This window comes from Tarenaya hassleriana, unplaced genomic scaffold (genome assembly GCF_000463585.1).
Source record: "Tarenaya hassleriana unplaced genomic scaffold, ASM46358v1 Cleome10, whole genome shotgun sequence".
NCBI lineage: Eukaryota > Viridiplantae > Streptophyta > Magnoliopsida > Brassicales > Cleomaceae > Tarenaya > Tarenaya hassleriana.
In genome coordinates this window covers 2,737,445-2,752,859 of record NW_010960188.1, presented here as the reverse complement: position 1 = coordinate 2,752,859, position 15,415 = coordinate 2,737,445, and the positions used below count along the sequence as shown (strand labels likewise).

General features: G+C 36.5%; 4 protein-coding genes across 5 annotated transcripts; 3 read left to right on the top strand and 1 right to left on the bottom strand.

The window, feature by feature from the left end:
- Window positions 1-3,344: 3,344 nt before the first annotated feature.
- On the top strand, window positions 3,345-5,991 carry LOC104802159 (polygalacturonase ADPG2-like). The gene is made up of 9 exons (XM_010525633.2): window positions 3,345-3,770; window positions 3,892-4,020; window positions 4,118-4,288; window positions 4,426-4,446; window positions 4,568-4,775; window positions 4,865-4,946; window positions 5,044-5,152; window positions 5,259-5,375; window positions 5,517-5,991. Exons 1-9 carry the CDS (start codon window positions 3,462-3,464, stop codon window positions 5,724-5,726), a joined length of 1,356 nt encoding a protein of 451 aa, XP_010523935.1. The 5' UTR covers window positions 3,345-3,461; the 3' UTR covers window positions 5,727-5,991.
- A 2,357-nt stretch (window positions 5,992-8,348) lies between these two features.
- Window positions 8,349-8,979, bottom strand: LOC104802149. The gene has a single exon (XM_010525621.1). It carries the CDS (start codon window positions 8,771-8,773, stop codon window positions 8,495-8,497), a length of 279 nt encoding a protein of 92 aa, XP_010523923.1. The 5' UTR covers window positions 8,774-8,979; the 3' UTR covers window positions 8,349-8,494.
- A 2,257-nt stretch (window positions 8,980-11,236) lies between these two features.
- LOC104802142 (zinc finger AN1 and C2H2 domain-containing stress-associated protein 13-like) lies at window positions 11,237-13,102 on the top strand. Its single transcript, XM_010525609.1, has 2 exons — window positions 11,237-11,556; window positions 12,072-13,102. The coding sequence occupies exons 1-2, from the start codon at window positions 11,458-11,460 to the stop codon at window positions 12,807-12,809; spliced, it is 837 nt and encodes a 278-aa protein (XP_010523911.1). The 5' UTR covers window positions 11,237-11,457; the 3' UTR covers window positions 12,810-13,102.
- Window positions 13,103-13,561: 459 nt separating this feature from the next.
- LOC104802125 lies at window positions 13,562-14,986 on the top strand. 2 transcript variants are annotated; one of them, XM_010525597.1, is made up of 3 exons: window positions 13,562-13,701; window positions 14,442-14,547; window positions 14,648-14,986. In XM_010525597.1, the coding sequence occupies exons 2-3, from the start codon at window positions 14,442-14,444 to the stop codon at window positions 14,791-14,793; spliced, it is 252 nt and encodes an 83-aa protein (XP_010523899.1). In that variant the 5' UTR covers window positions 13,562-13,701; the 3' UTR covers window positions 14,794-14,986. The 2 variants fall into 2 exon arrangements, with proteins under 2 accessions (XP_010523899.1, XP_010523890.1); XM_010525588.1 differs by having other exon boundaries at window positions 13,574-13,701; window positions 14,438-14,547.
- The last annotated feature ends 429 nt before the right edge of the window (window positions 14,987-15,415 follow it).

The window sequence follows — 15,415 nt, the reverse complement described above, 5'->3', positions numbered from 1 at the left end:
CCCCCCTCTCTCTCTCTCTCTCTCTCTCTCTCTCTCTCTCTCTCTCTCTCTCTCTCTCTCTCTCTCTCTCTCTCTCTCTCTCTCTCGTGTGTGTGTGTGTGCTATTTTACCAAAGAAAAAAAAAAGGGGAAAATTTGGTAGCCACAAAATAAAATAAAATAAAAAGTTATTACGAAGTTCCTGAATCCTAACCATTGAAAATAAAACGAACAGCTAAAGAGATAACAACGACGACCAGAAATATTTTTTTTTTCTCCAGAAGACATGCATCGGACCATACCTTTAGGTCTCGCAAGCAAGCTCCCGCACATGCCATAAATACTGGAGATTTGACGTCCATATATGTGTGTGTATATATATTTGAAGTCTCAATAATCATACAGCAAGGAATCTAATTACTAATATATAATAATAATAATACGGAATTTTAATATAATGGATAATTACCAGCCTTACGTGACTCTCTTGCCGTTGTTAATCATTGTATGGGCATTGTTGAGTTTTTCATGGACTGTGGTTTACTCCACCGGTTTAGGGTCTGGTTTACGTACCTTACTTAAACTCTCTATTTTCCGCCCCCTTTCAAGTAAAAGTCTAATTAATAATAGAAACCAAATCTAAAGATATATGATATTTATTTCGTTTTATTTCGAGAAGGGGAAACTTTTGGAATTGAACCAAAAAAACAACAAGTTTATGCATATTTCGTTTTATTCCATGTATTTTTTTTTAGGGGGGAAAATCTAATTTTTTTAGAAGTTTTTACCACAATCCTTGTTATGTATTTTTATACGGATAAGTTATACATTTTATATATGGGTATTGACTGATCGTTTATTTATACATAATAATATTAAGCAATAAATATAAATGATGAAAATGCAGCTAATATTATCTACAAATTGTTTTTTTGGTACTTCATGCAATGCCCATTAATTAAGTGTAATAATTCAAAACCCTAAATGGTTTAACCCAACTTAAATAAGCATATATTCATGCAATTGTGTAACTAAACTTGGCCATATACAATCTGAACAACATATTTATATCATGTCTAACCAAAATTACCGTTTCCATATATACCCAAAAAAAAAACTGAACAAGTTGACTTTTTCGAACTGCTTGATGTCCTTCCTAGGAAATAGTCCGTACGGACCGTAATGTTTTATAAATGTTTTATTTTGGTAACATTAAGTTTTATAAAACGTTGTAAATGGAACCTACGAGCAATTAATTGGTTAATCAAAACACCAACCAAACGGTCCAAACGATTAATCGAGCAAACATTCTTAAACGGTATAATTTATATTTCACGTACGGTTATATTTATATATATTCTTTAGGCGTTTTTGGTAATTTCAAACGTCGACGTGATTTACTTTTAACGCACATAGAGATCTCAAATGCGCATGCATGAATCCTAACATATTATTCGTGGACCGCCAACCGGGATTTTAACTGCTCATCTATATTTCAAACTCCTTGGAATTTCACCACGTGTTTATTAAGTTCGCCGTGGACTTTAGAGGTACGAAGTTGACCACACCACACAATACTGTTATGCGCATTTTTGTGTGGAGACCATGTGCTTAATTCTAACCTCACGTGCTGTGTGCCTAACTTGAAAGCTGAAACGTGTTCACGAACTGTGTTTTATTTGAATAAAACGGCTCCGTTGGACCATGCAGATCCCCGCTTACATGTCAAATTTTCAAATTACAAGATAATTATCTACAGTATATATATACACACATATATATAATGGAAAGAAAAATCCAAACTCAATAACATGTGAAAATCCGATAATACATAAAGTTTCTATATTTGCCAATTAATTTGGATGAGTGGTGCTAAAAATGAAAAAAACAAAACAAAAATAGATAACGTATGCATTTTCGGAACCACATCGCTTGACTTTTTCAGAGAATCGAAATACACATGTACATAAAACATAAATAGATCTTTAATAATTGAGAACGAATGCAATAGTTGGATGCTGTCGGAAACATTTTCCTCGGGTGGAAGTTTCGGTATTCGATTCGGATTTAGATCAGGATTGGTTCGGTTCGGTACTTTCGGTTTTATAAAAATAGATACTAATCGATTATTATATTATATTCGGTTCGGTTCGATTCCAATTCCGATTTGGTTCAGTTTTGATTTTATTAAAAAAAATAGATCTTAAAAAATAATCAGTTTTCGGGGTTTTTTTTTAAAGTTCAGTTCTATTCGGTTTATAAAAAATCAATTTTTTCGGTTTGGTACGGTTCAGTTTCGAAAAACTAAGGGAAACACTCATCTCTACATTTTTCGTCTATGCATAGAAAGTTAATAATATGGTTTTGGGATTAAACTATGTATATATTATACGGAGATTATAGCCTAACGTATACATATGTAAATGTATAACGGAGTGTAATTGCGTACAAATATACATATGTAGGTCTTCTTTTTTGCAGGGATGACGATCTGGACTTTGATTCTTCATGCACAATTAATACTGTTTATAAGTAGCTAATAAAAACTTAAAATCATTAAAGAAAAAATGGGAAAGAAAACTACTATGCCTCCTTTGTCACGAAGTTCTTGGGGTGATATATAGTATATGCTTTTTTTATAATTATTTTTTGTCCGACTTTTGTGCTTTCCGTTATTTGAGAAACCACGCAAATGTTCTTCACAATTAACCGTTTTTGGCGTTGCGGAATTTCTGCTACCATATATATATATATATAAATATATATACAACACGTTGGGTTTCATTCGAATTCTCTGGAAATTAACGTAGAATACGGAAGTAATACTGACTAGTAACATTAACGTTGCATACAAACTAACATATATTATTTACATTTACCATACAATATGATTTTCTATCTAACTAAATTTGCGGCAGAATTAGATTAATGTGAAATCTATCTAACTTTTAAAGTTTAGCCGGTTGCTATAAATGACATTTGACCAATCGATAGCTTCATTTCAAATTTAAATTGTGCATATATATATATATATATATATATATATATATATATATATAAGTCGTTTTTACATTAAGTATGATAATCTTTCTACCGAATAAGTTGCGACAATTATTAAATCAACTAATTTTTTCATCTAATAATAAAAAGCTTATAAACAGAAGAAATACGAAACTTTTAAGGAAGAAAATAAAAATTGGGGGGATGAATTAGGGCAATAACCCTAAAGTGGAGGATTTCGTCCAAATCTCAATCTCTGTCTCCATACCTCCCTTGCCATTTAATTTTAGCTACCTAACAAAAACCTTCATTTTCTCTTCCTCTGCCTATAAATACACATAACCCACAAATCATCCCAAAGCACACAAACACACAAAAAATTACAAGGAAAGATCCGATATTGAACAACAAACATTCTCCCTCGTCACCTCCGAAACGAGACGCATTTCTCTCTCCCGCCCTGCAGGCAGTTTGAAACCGATCATGGCCGTTTCTGGAAAGCACCTTGTTTCTCTATTCGTTGTAGTGTCGTCTCTGTCGATATTTCTCTCCCTTTGCGAAGCTTCGATAGCTGATAACGTCGAAGATGCAATCGGGTATGAACCCGAAGCTTATCCTATATACTTTGGTGGTCTCGGAGATGGAAGGTTCGATAACGTAATCAAGCTTCGAGAAGATATTTTGAACTTGAAAAGAGCAATATCGTCCGCCGGTCCAAAACCCTCGCGAGCCACAACTGTTAGTGTTTCTGATTTTGGAGCTAGAGGAGACGGAAAAACGGACGATACCCAGGTATATACGTGTAGATTGTTGTATATGAATATACACAAGTACGTACGTGTGTGTGTATATATATGTGCACGTACGTGTGTATTAGTGTATATTCTTACTAATGATGCATGCATGGGGTCAGGCATTCGTGAAAGCATGGAACAAAGCGTGTACTACGAGTGGAGCTGTTCTATTGGTTCCCCAAGGGAAGACTTATCTCCTTAAGGCTATTCGATTCACAGGCCCATGCAAATCTCCTGTAACCATTCAGGTGAAATATCGTTATATTACAAATCGAAATTAAAATCATTTTTCACGCACATATATATAAGAGTCTTAACGTTGGATCATGTTACCGTGTGCTGTAGGTCTTGGGAGCGTTAGAGGCGTCAGAGAACCCGTCCGATTACAAGGATAAGAGCCACTGGCTTACGTTCGACAGCGTTAACAATCTCTCAGTCGATGGCGGTGCAACCGGAACCGTCGATGGCAACGGGAAGATATGGTGGCAAAATTCATGCAAAGTCAATCCATCCAAGGTGAATCCTCACCTATATATATATATATATGTGTGTGTGTGTGTGTGATTAGTTTAATCGAATAGTCATTATAGTTATAAGCTGACTTCCTCTGTTTTGTTTTATCCGTTGTTCTATATATCGGGAACGACATGCAGCCATGCACAAAAGCCCCAACAGTACGTGCCATTTTTACTTGTTTCTTTTTCCCATTCGTATTTTATCTGCTTATGTTGAAAAATGGTATTTTGAAACATAACATGTGTACGTTTTTGTGTGTATATATATATATATATGCAGGCTCTTACTTTCTACAACTCAAAGAATGTGAAGGTGACTAATCTGAGGGTGAGAAATGCGCAACAAATTCAGGTTTCTTTCGAGAAATGCTCGAACGTTCTTGCTTCCAATGTCGCCATCACAGCGCCGGGAGACAGTCCGAACACCGACGGTATCCATATCACTAACACCCAAAATATTCAAGTTATCAACTCCGTTATCGGAACAGGTTGTTCTGTCACTTTTCATCTCAGCAAAACTATTGGTATATTTTTCACATGAACCGTGCTGATATATATATACGCTATATATGTACAGGCGACGACTGTATCTCCATTGAAAGCGGCTCACAAAACGTGCAGATAAAGGGTATAACTTGCGGTCCCGGTCATGGAATAAGGTGTTAAATCGCTTTCTCTCTAAAGGGTTTCGATAAATATAAAAAAAAAAGGATTACATATATATACCAATATTGATGTTGGTATTTGGACTGACAGTATTGGGAGCCTGGGAGACGACAACTCGAGAGCTTATGTCTCGGGTGTTACTGTGGACGGGGCTAAGCTTTCTGGTACCGAAAATGGAGTCAGAATCAAAACCTATCAGGTGCGTGATTTCACATTTCCGCATGTAGTCAGGATATGATCAATGACATATACATACATACATATATATATATACACCCTTTATGTCATCATATATGCATGTGTAGGGAGGATCCGGAACTGCGAGCAACATCAAGTTTCTCAACATTCAGATGGACAACGTGAAAAATCCGATCATAATCGATCAGAACTACTGTGATAAGAACAAACCCTGCAAACAACAAGTAAACACACGCTTCCAATACATACATACATACATACATACATACATACATACATACATACATACATATATATGTATACCATTAAATGGTAAAATGATATAACCGAGGGGGAAAATATATATATATGAAAAATAATTTCAGAAATCGGCGGTCCAAGTGAGCAACGTGGTGTACCAGAACATAAAGGGAACGAGCGCATCGGACATGGCGATAAGATTTGATTGCAGCAGGAACTATCCATGCAAAGGGCTTGTGTTGCAGAACGTGAACATACAAGGTGGCAAAGCCACTTGCTCCAACGCTCAAGTCATGGGTCAAGGCTCCGTTTCTCCTCAATGCTCCAACACTTAGACCACGTCAATTTCCAACTCATACATATATATACATACATATATACATATACACGCATACAGCTGGGTGTACACACAAAAATATACGGAAATCTATGATTAGATACTTGTAAACGATCATACGTTATTTTCCACGTGTAGATTGCTCGCCCTATAGTATTGTTGAAGAAATATATACATACAACGGTCCATAGATTCGTTGTTCTTGTAAGGCTTGTGTTGTTTGCACTTTGTCATTAATAAAGGCATTCATGTTTATTTAATTTTATGAATATGATGTCTATATCGTATGTTCAATGATATTTAAATGTCGATTGATCTATTGGTATTTTTTTTACAAATCTTCAATTTTCATGGACATAAAATATAGGAAGATATTATTCTTAGAATATTATCATTAATATTGTTATGATTTACCCTAGATATTATGTCTAAAATATTCTATTATATTTTGCTATATATTATGATGTATTCTTTCCATTATCAATAACAGAAAAACATTTCTCTATTATGGTATCAGAGCTTCGGTTTTTGCTCTAATTTTTTTTTCTTCTCCTCATCAACAATGTCGGTTGAATCCGAAAGCGACGATGAAGATGACAACGATGTACTAAATCCAATAGTATCATCGTCTTGAGTATCATTTTAAATTTATTTTGCTTTTTTTTTCTTCTATTTTTTTTTCCCGACGACGGTGTTCATCACCGTCAATCCTAGCCGATGTGCTATTTTTTTTTTAACGACGATGTTCGTTTATCGACGTCAACCCTAGCCGATGTGCTATTTTTTTTTTTTCTGACAACGTTCGTTTATCGACGTCAACCCAAATCCTCAAGATAACATTAAGAAAATATAGCGCGCTTAGATTATTTCACAAAAAGTAACTAACGTTCTAAAATATAGGAATAATTTTCCTAAGAGCTTTACACTAATAAGGTGGGTCCAAATTAAAATTTTGAATCCATGATTTAAGGGCCCAACAAGAGACTTTTTGGGCTTATAATGGTCCAGAACTCTTCGTTTTTTAAAATATGCAACTGTAATCAGGTGCGTCGCGACCATCCTAAGCCGGTGGTCCGTTTCTTGCGAGTCCCCTACACACCTGGGGGTGAGGAAGGGCCAAACAATGGCGAACACGGAGAGAGAAGCGACGAACCAGGTAACAATGCGGTATACGCTTACATTACCGATTCGTGTTGCGCTTTCGACATTGTTGCGGTGGTTGATTGTTTGGAGTTTGACTGCTGAAATTTTGACGATGGTTGAGATACTTAAGGCGTTGTTCTTCTTCCCGGATTGATTGTTTTTTTTTAAAGAATCAACTCGATTGAGTGGATTTTGCGGGATTTTTTTTGCTAATTCTTTCGTCTCGATCAGATTTAGTGTCGTTCTTTTGGATCATCTCCTGATGTTTTCGCAGAAACTTGTTTGTCATGGAGCCCTGTTAGCTTCAGAAACTTCAATCTAGGATACTATTTTCAATTTTCTGACCCAAAATTTGAATAAATTAGGGCTGGTTATTCTGTGATTCGGCATATCGATTAAGAATTTGAATAAATTTAAATTTAGTGTTCATTGTTGTTGAAAACACTGCAGTAAACCAGAGATATATTTATCCTTGGTCGAAAGTGAGTTCTTATTTAGCAGCCATTATGTAAAGTATGTGCAAGCGATTTGAAATTCTACAAGTCCTCCATAAAGGGGGTCATAATCTATCCCCCCCCCCATCTGCCTTAGACATTTGTTACATCAGGGAGATCGTGATCGAAGTGGAATTTCTTGGTTTGATCCTCTCTATGGATCCAAATTTTCAGTCTTTGGATGATGGTCATAAGCAATATTACAAGTGGTGGTTATTCTTTTATGATCTTCTATAGAGGCATTGTCATTTACTGCTTTCTGTTTACTAGCTCCTGTAATCGATTCCTCACCCGACATTCGTTTCGTCGTATGGGATATCAGAAGCCGGAGACTTGCAAGCCAGTGGCATCTCCATTTAATCCCCATTATCTTTGTGAGCAAGAAGATTGCCCCTGCAAATCATCTTCATCGACGAGGTTCGTTCAAATCCTAGCAGAACTCACTTTTACATCTTTATCTTTATAAACAGTTATTCGCTAGGTAATGTTCACACCTCCAAGCTACTTCAATGTTATACTCGAAGAATTGATGGTAAAAGATGCCATTTCACCAGTCTTGTTCATTGTTGCCATACTCGTCCATAGGACTTTCAAAGGATTGTATTTGTATAACAACTAGTAGAAGTCCCTACCGTAACTATGAGAATGAGTTCTACAGTTAAAGAGGAGTTAATGGAACTACACTTGCTTATTGGTCTGTAGCTTGATCTTGCCTTGTCTTGATTGGCTGTGGCTAACTTCAAACGTTTTTGTTGTTTGTAGAAGACAGCACGCGTGAACCATTTTTGGAAACTCTTTGGGATTTTATTGTCTCGTCTCTTTGTTGTTAAAGAGAATAATAATCCAACGGTAAGTTAAGGGTATTTTTTTGATCACCCTCTTTGGAATTAAAGTTAAAGCTCACAAACAACATGTCTTTTTGAAAAAGGCAACAGGTTGGTGGCGAAGAAACCTTAAAGAGACAAGAAATCAAAAGGAGAGAATCCAAGAAACTCTGAATCATCATAATGATCAGGCCCCCAAATTAAAGTTCTCATCTTGATGATGATGATGATGTTACAAGTGTTTTACTAGACTCACCACTGTTGTTGCAGTAGCAGAAGCAGAAAGAAAACAGAATCCACTCTTGTCACTTCTTGGCTTCCTCCGCCGCCGCCGGAGGAGGAGGAGCGGCGGAGGGGGGGACGCCGGCGTCGATGCAGCTGCGGCATTTACTCTCGACCCAGCCCTCGATGTCGTGGTCACCGCGGTGGCCGCCGCACAAACGAGCCAGGACGCCGGCCAGGACGGCCAAGATGGTGATGACTGCGAGGACCACGACGAGGGTCTCTATGGAGCGGTGCTGCGAGTTGTAGTGGCTCTGCTGGTCTTGGAACGTCGCCGTCGTCGTCGTCGGCGGTGGCTCCATGTTTACCGGTTTGGTTCTCTCTACCAGGAGAGAGAGAGAGACAGAGAGAAAGAGAGAGAGAGATTCAGGTGAGATTGGGAAAGCCGATGTGTGTGAAGTGAAATGGGAGTAGAGGATGTTTGTGTGTGCCTGAGGGAGTGTATGTCAAATATCAATGTGGGGGAAAACTCCCAAAAATGCACACGCATTAAGGAAATAATAATAATAATAATAATAATAATAATAATAATTTACAAATACTATTATTGGTTTTTACCGTAATTATTATGATGGTGATGTCTTTTTTTGCCCCTTCTCTTGCTTTGAACGTCCTCTTGTATAAAGAGACAAAGGTAAAGACATCTACGACGAATCAGGTATTTTTTTTTTATGTGTGTATATATATACACACACATACAATATGTTTGTATGAACTCTACACATATTATAAAGATGGTTATTGAATATATTTTGAGTTTCGGTCAGGGTATGGGTTTGAGATTAAATATATGTATTTAAATTTTTTGTGGTTACTTCAATTTAGATTCAAACTGTCATCGAATTCAGATTTTTGTTTTTTTTAATCATTTAACATCTTTAATTATATTAATAGGATGTTGGGTTGTACATGAACATTCCAAAATAATGCAATATAATTTCATTATGTTTGTAGGAAAATGAGTGTTAAAAACACGAAATTGTAATAGAAAAAGGAATATTTTTTTTCCGGCCCTTTCTGCGCTTTTCGTCCGCTTCTTGTCTCTTCCTTTGACTCGCTCCCTCCCCCTTTTTTTTTTTAAATTATGGCACACCTATTAATTATTTTTTTAAAAATCACATATAAATATCTTAATTTTACACAAATAAATATATAAAATTTTAATTTTACCTAATTAATAACTTAAATATTAAAATATTTCAAATACATATTTTATCTTATAAAATCGATATCAATTCTCAACCTCGATTCTGGTTTGGCGACGATATATAAATTAAATATTATTTTTTTTTTAAAAAAAATTCGTAAAATCAATAACAATTTTCAATCTCGAATGCGATGATATATAAATTAGATGTTAATTCTACCATAAAAAATGAATTGAGATTATAAATTGTTCTCGATTTTATGAGTTGAGACATCTATTTGGAATATTTTAATATTTAAAGTATGAATTAAATTTAATATATTTTGTAAAATTGAAATATTTATATGAGATATTTCCATTATTCCACAAAAGCATATTACATGAATTTTGAAAATGCCCTCATTATTCACTTTTCAATAACAATGATAAAATCGAAAATACATCATAAACTTAAAAAATATTGGTTTCTGACCCCATCTATTCACTGTTTTTATTTTTTTTAAATATATCATAATAAAAATTGTTGACCAGTTTGTGTTGTCGTTTTTACCAGTTTTGACAGGTGACGTCTCTTGCGGGGTTGGTCCTTTCCACATATATGTATATATATATATATATTTGTATATAATCAATATATGAGGTCGGTTCAATCAAATAAATAAATAAATAAAAGCTATTTTTGTGTTTGCTAAATTAAAGACAGTGAAGCTCCTCTGCTCTTCTCGAACCATTGTTGATGTTTGACTGTTCAACCAAACACCTCGTAGATGACATAAATTCATGCTTTTGTATCGTAAAAACATTATTATTATTATTATTATTATTATTATTATTATTATTATTATTAGACTCACTTGACCTTGAAATAAATACTATTATTTGTCGGTTGTCATTATAATGTAATTAATAGCGGCCATTTACAAATCATTGTTCCATCAAAATATTCCCCCTTATCGTTTTACATTTTACCATAATTATTGTTATTATTAATGATCATAAAAAATTCTTAAATATATCCTAAAATATCTAATATAATAAAAAATATAATTGTATACAAGTTTCATTATTGTGTAAGCTCTCTATATTTTGCTTGTCACCAACTGATTTTAGCTATGTGATTTTCTTTGAAAACTCTATGATTTATGTGATTGGAAAATTTTTTTATAAGAAAAATAAAGCCTTGGGGAACAGTACAAAAATGAAATAAAAAGGCCTAAAAACAATAAAAAAAAAAACGTATCACAAGTTTTGCAGAGTTGAAAAATATTATCGGGCTACTAATTTTGTATATCTTTATTTATTTTTGGCCCATATGCAGCCCAAAAAGGGCCCACAATTTCTTATAATTACTACCCTCTAATCTCTTGTAATTTAATCTTCAAAATAGTGATTAACATTTTGATTAGCGACTGAAATTGATCTAAGACGTTGGGGGCCCCACAAGATGGATCGTGTATTTCGATTGCTTGCATCTGATCCATTGTTGAGAAAAGGCCCAAATAATGTAAAGGCCGGCCCGTTGACTTTTGACTATTGACTTTTTTTAAAAAAAAAATTGGTCACCAAAAGTTTATATTGTGAAAAATAAAATTTACATTGAAATATTGAATCAAAGAGAAAATTGGGAGACCCTCTCCTTTTTCGTCCTCTCTCTTGGATTCCGCGAATTTTCTGGGCACCTAAATACGCGGAATCGGAGAACTTTTTTCATCGAAATCTTCTCTCTTTTTCCTTTCTCCGTGAAACCCTGGAACGGGTTTCGATCCGTCCTGTTCCTGCTCCAATCCCTTTTGGTTTTCGAGTTTGAATTGTTCTTCTTTGTCGGGAACTTGGGTCTGGATGGGAACTCCAGAATTTCCAGATCTGGGCAAACACTGCTCCGTTGATGATTGCAAGCTGATCGATTTCTTGCCCTTCACCTGCGATCGCTGTCTCCAGGTCTCTCTCTCTCTCTCTGTCCCGGGCTTTAAATCCGATGTGGCCGACTATTTTAGATTCTGATAGATATCGGGACCTCATGAATTATGTTTTAGGAGAAAGGATTCCGATTCAGAACACTGTTCCGACATAGCGTTTAGGACATGAGAAGGGTCAAACTTTAGTCAAGGTTCCACCTTTTTCGTTTCTGGAAGGGTTTTAAGTTCTTCTGTCTATTCAGCTTTAGCCTTTTCCATGCGATTTAGTGAATCTAGTTTTAGTTCAAAGGGTATTGATTGGTTCGGAATTTTGTGTAGTCTTCGCTAGTTTGCAATGTCATCGAATAATAATGTTCATTAAGGTCAATGGAACCGTCTGATTTCTGCTGAAACGGGAGGTAAGATTCTCATCCGTGTCCATGTGGTTTGTTCTTTATCTTATTGCTTTGAATGCTCACCCTTTGTAAGAATTTGTTTCCTAGGGGCATTTGGTTTTGAAGTGTCTCTTTTTCTGAAGCAACCTCTGAACATTTTCAGGTGTTTTGCTTGGATCACCGTAGCTACATTAAACACAGTTGTCCTAAAGGCAACAGAGGGGATGTCACTGTGGTTATCTGCCCTCTTTGTGCTAAAGGAGTTCGGTTAAACCCAGACGAAGATCCAAACATCACCTGGGAGAAACATGTAAATACCGATTGCGACCCATCAAACTATGAGAAGGCTACAAAGAAGAAGAAATGCCCTGTCCCAAGATGCAGAGAGGCTCTAACATTCTCTAATACAATCAAGTGTCGGGATTGCAATCTAGACCATTGCTTAAAACACCGTTTTGGACCCGATCACAACTGCCCGGGACCAAAAAAACCCGAACAAAGCTTTCCATTCATGGGTTTCTTGAGCACCAGCAGTAGCAGAAAAGAAGCTACAAAATCTAACCGAGCGCCCACATCATCAAATTCTTCTTCAAGGTGGTCTAGTCTTCTATCTTCAGCAGAAGCAAGTCTTAGCAGACTCAGCACTGACATAAGCCAGAAGTTGCAGTTTGCTAGTAGCAGCAATGGTGGTAATGCCGAGGAATGTCCACAGTGCGGTGCAAAGTTCTCTTCTGTAGGTTCTCTGGTGGAACATGTCGAGAAAGTGCACGAGAGGAACGGAAAACATGCTCTTGCCAAACCCACGATCGATGCTTGTCCTAAATGCAGCAAAGGGTTCCGTGATCCAGTTGATCTCGTGAAGCATATCGAGAGGGATCATCGTGGAACTTCGAAGGCATAGAAAAGCAGCAAAAGGTTTGGCCTTTAGAATTCTGCACACATCTCTTTTATGAAGTAAATTAGATGTGTATTTGTGTGTGTGTTCTTGTGCTGATTTGAACCAGCTCTTGAAACACCCAGAAAAAAACCTCATATTCTTTGAACTCCACCATGTCAGAAGGGATGATGTCCTGAAAATGTAACTAATATGGTTCTTGGGTTTTCGCTTGAACATGTTGTAGTTTCTTTCTATGGGATTTTTGTATACTTCATATAAATTTATTGTTGGAATTTAAACATTTTGTTATGGAACGAGTCGAATTTATTTGATGGTGATTGATTTCCTCCAGAGAGCAACCATGGTCCATCCCTCAAAAGTTATAGGGAAGATAAATTTATGTATTCCCTCAATTTATATATTATTACGAATCGACCCCGATGGTTAATAATTTTTAAAAATCAACCCTCTTGACGAATCATTCGCTTCTGTGCCCGTCAATTTTGATTTCCATGACGTCACCAACGACATGTTTCACCAATAATGCAAGATTTCATTTGTCTAACAACATGCTATCTTAAAGCTTGGTGCCAGTTCTTTCTTTCTTACCGATTAATCTGAAATGCAGATTAGAAAACACCGTGTCGTTTTCGGTTTTTATGATGAGAATGCGTGTCTTCTGGCACATTTTTTTATATATGGGCAAAATGCACGCCGTTTTCGATGGGTGTCCGTTTTGGTCATTTCGCGACTGCGTATCGTTCTCGTCTTTTCCGGCCCGTTCAGCTTTTAGGGATTGATTTTGAGCCTTGTTCCTCTTTGCATTGTTGCGTGCTGAAATCTTCTCTCTCGTCTCCTCGTCAGCGAATCGGTGAAGTTGTAATTTATCTCCTCCTCGTTTGTTAAATTTGTGGAGGTTAGGGTTTTCACGCCTCTCTCTCTCCTTTTGATTCCTGTAGATCGATTTCGTTTCTGCTGAAATTTCTCTGATCTACCCATCTCATTTGACTGTTCGCTTCCGTTTTGATGCTTGGGTTTTGATTTTGTTAATCGTCTGTTCATCGACCGCTGTTTATGTTTCGGACCGAACACGAGATCTGTCTCCTGGATACTTGTTTCTGTCGCAGATATCTGTTCTTGTATCGATTGCTCTGATGCGTTCTCTACTGTTCCTTTTTCTGCTAGCTTGGAATACTCTGAAACTTTTCGATGTGATTAACTGTTAATGACAAAGAAACAAGGATGTGAGATTTGTTGGTAGCTACTACTCTCAGTAACCAGAGACAGACTCGAACCCTGATGTAGCTGTGATTTTTAAGATCTTGTTTGTAGGGTCATTAGATTGATCCTCGTTTTGCCTATTATTGAGTTCTCTTTGGTTGTGTAAAGTTAAAATCTTTTTTTATTCAGGAGTAGCTATGTATTCACTATTCAGGATGACTTTGGTTTGAGCTATCAGTGGATGTTAGATGAAACTGATGTAGAACTTAGCTATATATATATATATATGCTTTGAATAACTTGTATTTGAGTGATCGTGGATACGGATTCCTTGAAACCGTATTCAGAAAGCAAGTTGTAAGATTTTCTTCGAGGTATTTCAGCAGCAGTTACCTGATACAATGATATTTCTTTGGTGAATTCAATTCAAGGAAGATGGCTGCTGCATCTAGAGCCAAATACATTATAGGTGCTGTTGTCGGATCTTTTGGGATAGCTTACATATGTGACAAGCTTATTTCTGATGACAAGATATTTGGAGGCAAGTGTTTGTTCATGTTTCTTCCACATTTGAGTTTTGAGTTTGGGCATCGTGCCACTAAGATGGGTCGAAAGCTAATGATTTAGCTCCTTGATCTCAGGAACTACGCCGGGAACTGTAGCTAACAAGGAATGGTGGGCGGCGACTGATGAGAAATTCCAAGCCTGGCCCAGAACCGCCGGTCCTCCAGTCGTCATGAACCCGGTCAGCCGCCAGAACTTCATCGTCAAATCCTGTTCCGAATAAAGACAAGACACAAGTGTGTTTTCTTCCCCTTGAGCGGTTCTGTATGTTGTGATATCTTTCTAAACAATGTTCTTGGTTCTGCTGTGGTGGTTTTGAGTCTGTGCTACTTTTTTATTTGACAGAGTTTTTGTTCAACAATTTCAGCTTCCCTAGCTGGTTATAAATAAATGGGGCTCATAAACAATTACCTGTATATTGATTTAGCTGCAGCACTTTAATTGATGATCAAAAGAATTGAGGTGACTGATACAAAGACAGACAGAACCAATTACCCATTAGGCCAAGGAAGGAGACGCTGAAACTGCGTTTGGAGTCGCGTAGGAATGGGGCGTTTGGCGTTTTGTGAATTTGGGCGTCTTTGTGGGCCTGTTGATAAAGAAGAAGTGATCTTTTCAGAATTTGGCGTTTCGGGCTGTACGAGGATACCGTTCTAAAGGGATGCACGGCTTAAATTTCATTTTCTTTATGCACTAACTCTTATAGTTTCACAAATTTCAACTTTTACATTCTATAAATTCAACTCTGTAACACAACGGTAAAAAAATATTGACAAGGTCAATCCAATTCTACAAAAGTTACCCAACGGTCGTGACGGGTCATGGTCAGCGATGACGTGGCGTAA

What these genes read in the sequence shown, in the direction of transcription:
- LOC104802159 (XM_010525633.2), top strand. Translation starts at nt 3,462, where the DNA reads ATGGCCGTTTCTGGAAAGCACCTTGTTTCTCTATTCGTTGTAGTGTCG. An exon ending in TCAGAATCAAAACCTATCAG is followed by an intron (nt 5,153 to 5,258) that starts GTGCGTGATTTC and finishes ATGCATGTGTAG; the next exon opens with GGAGGATCCGGAACTGCGAG. An exon ending in ACAAACCCTGCAAACAACAA is followed by an intron (nt 5,376 to 5,516) that starts GTAAACACACGC and finishes AAATAATTTCAG; the next exon opens with AAATCGGCGGTCCAAGTGAG.
- LOC104802149 (XM_010525621.1), bottom strand. Translation starts at nt 8,773, where the DNA reads ATGGAGCCACCGCCGACGACGACGACGGCGACGTTCCAAGACCAGCAG.
- LOC104802142 (XM_010525609.1), top strand. Translation starts at nt 11,458, where the DNA reads ATGGGAACTCCAGAATTTCCAGATCTGGGCAAACACTGCTCCGTTGAT. An exon ending in CCTGCGATCGCTGTCTCCAG is followed by an intron (nt 11,557 to 12,071) that starts GTCTCTCTCTCT and finishes GAACATTTTCAG; the next exon opens with GTGTTTTGCTTGGATCACCG.
- LOC104802125 (XM_010525597.1), top strand. Translation starts at nt 14,442, where the DNA reads ATGGCTGCTGCATCTAGAGCCAAATACATTATAGGTGCTGTTGTCGGA. An exon ending in TGATGACAAGATATTTGGAG is followed by an intron (nt 14,548 to 14,647) that starts GCAAGTGTTTGT and finishes CCTTGATCTCAG; the next exon opens with GAACTACGCCGGGAACTGTA.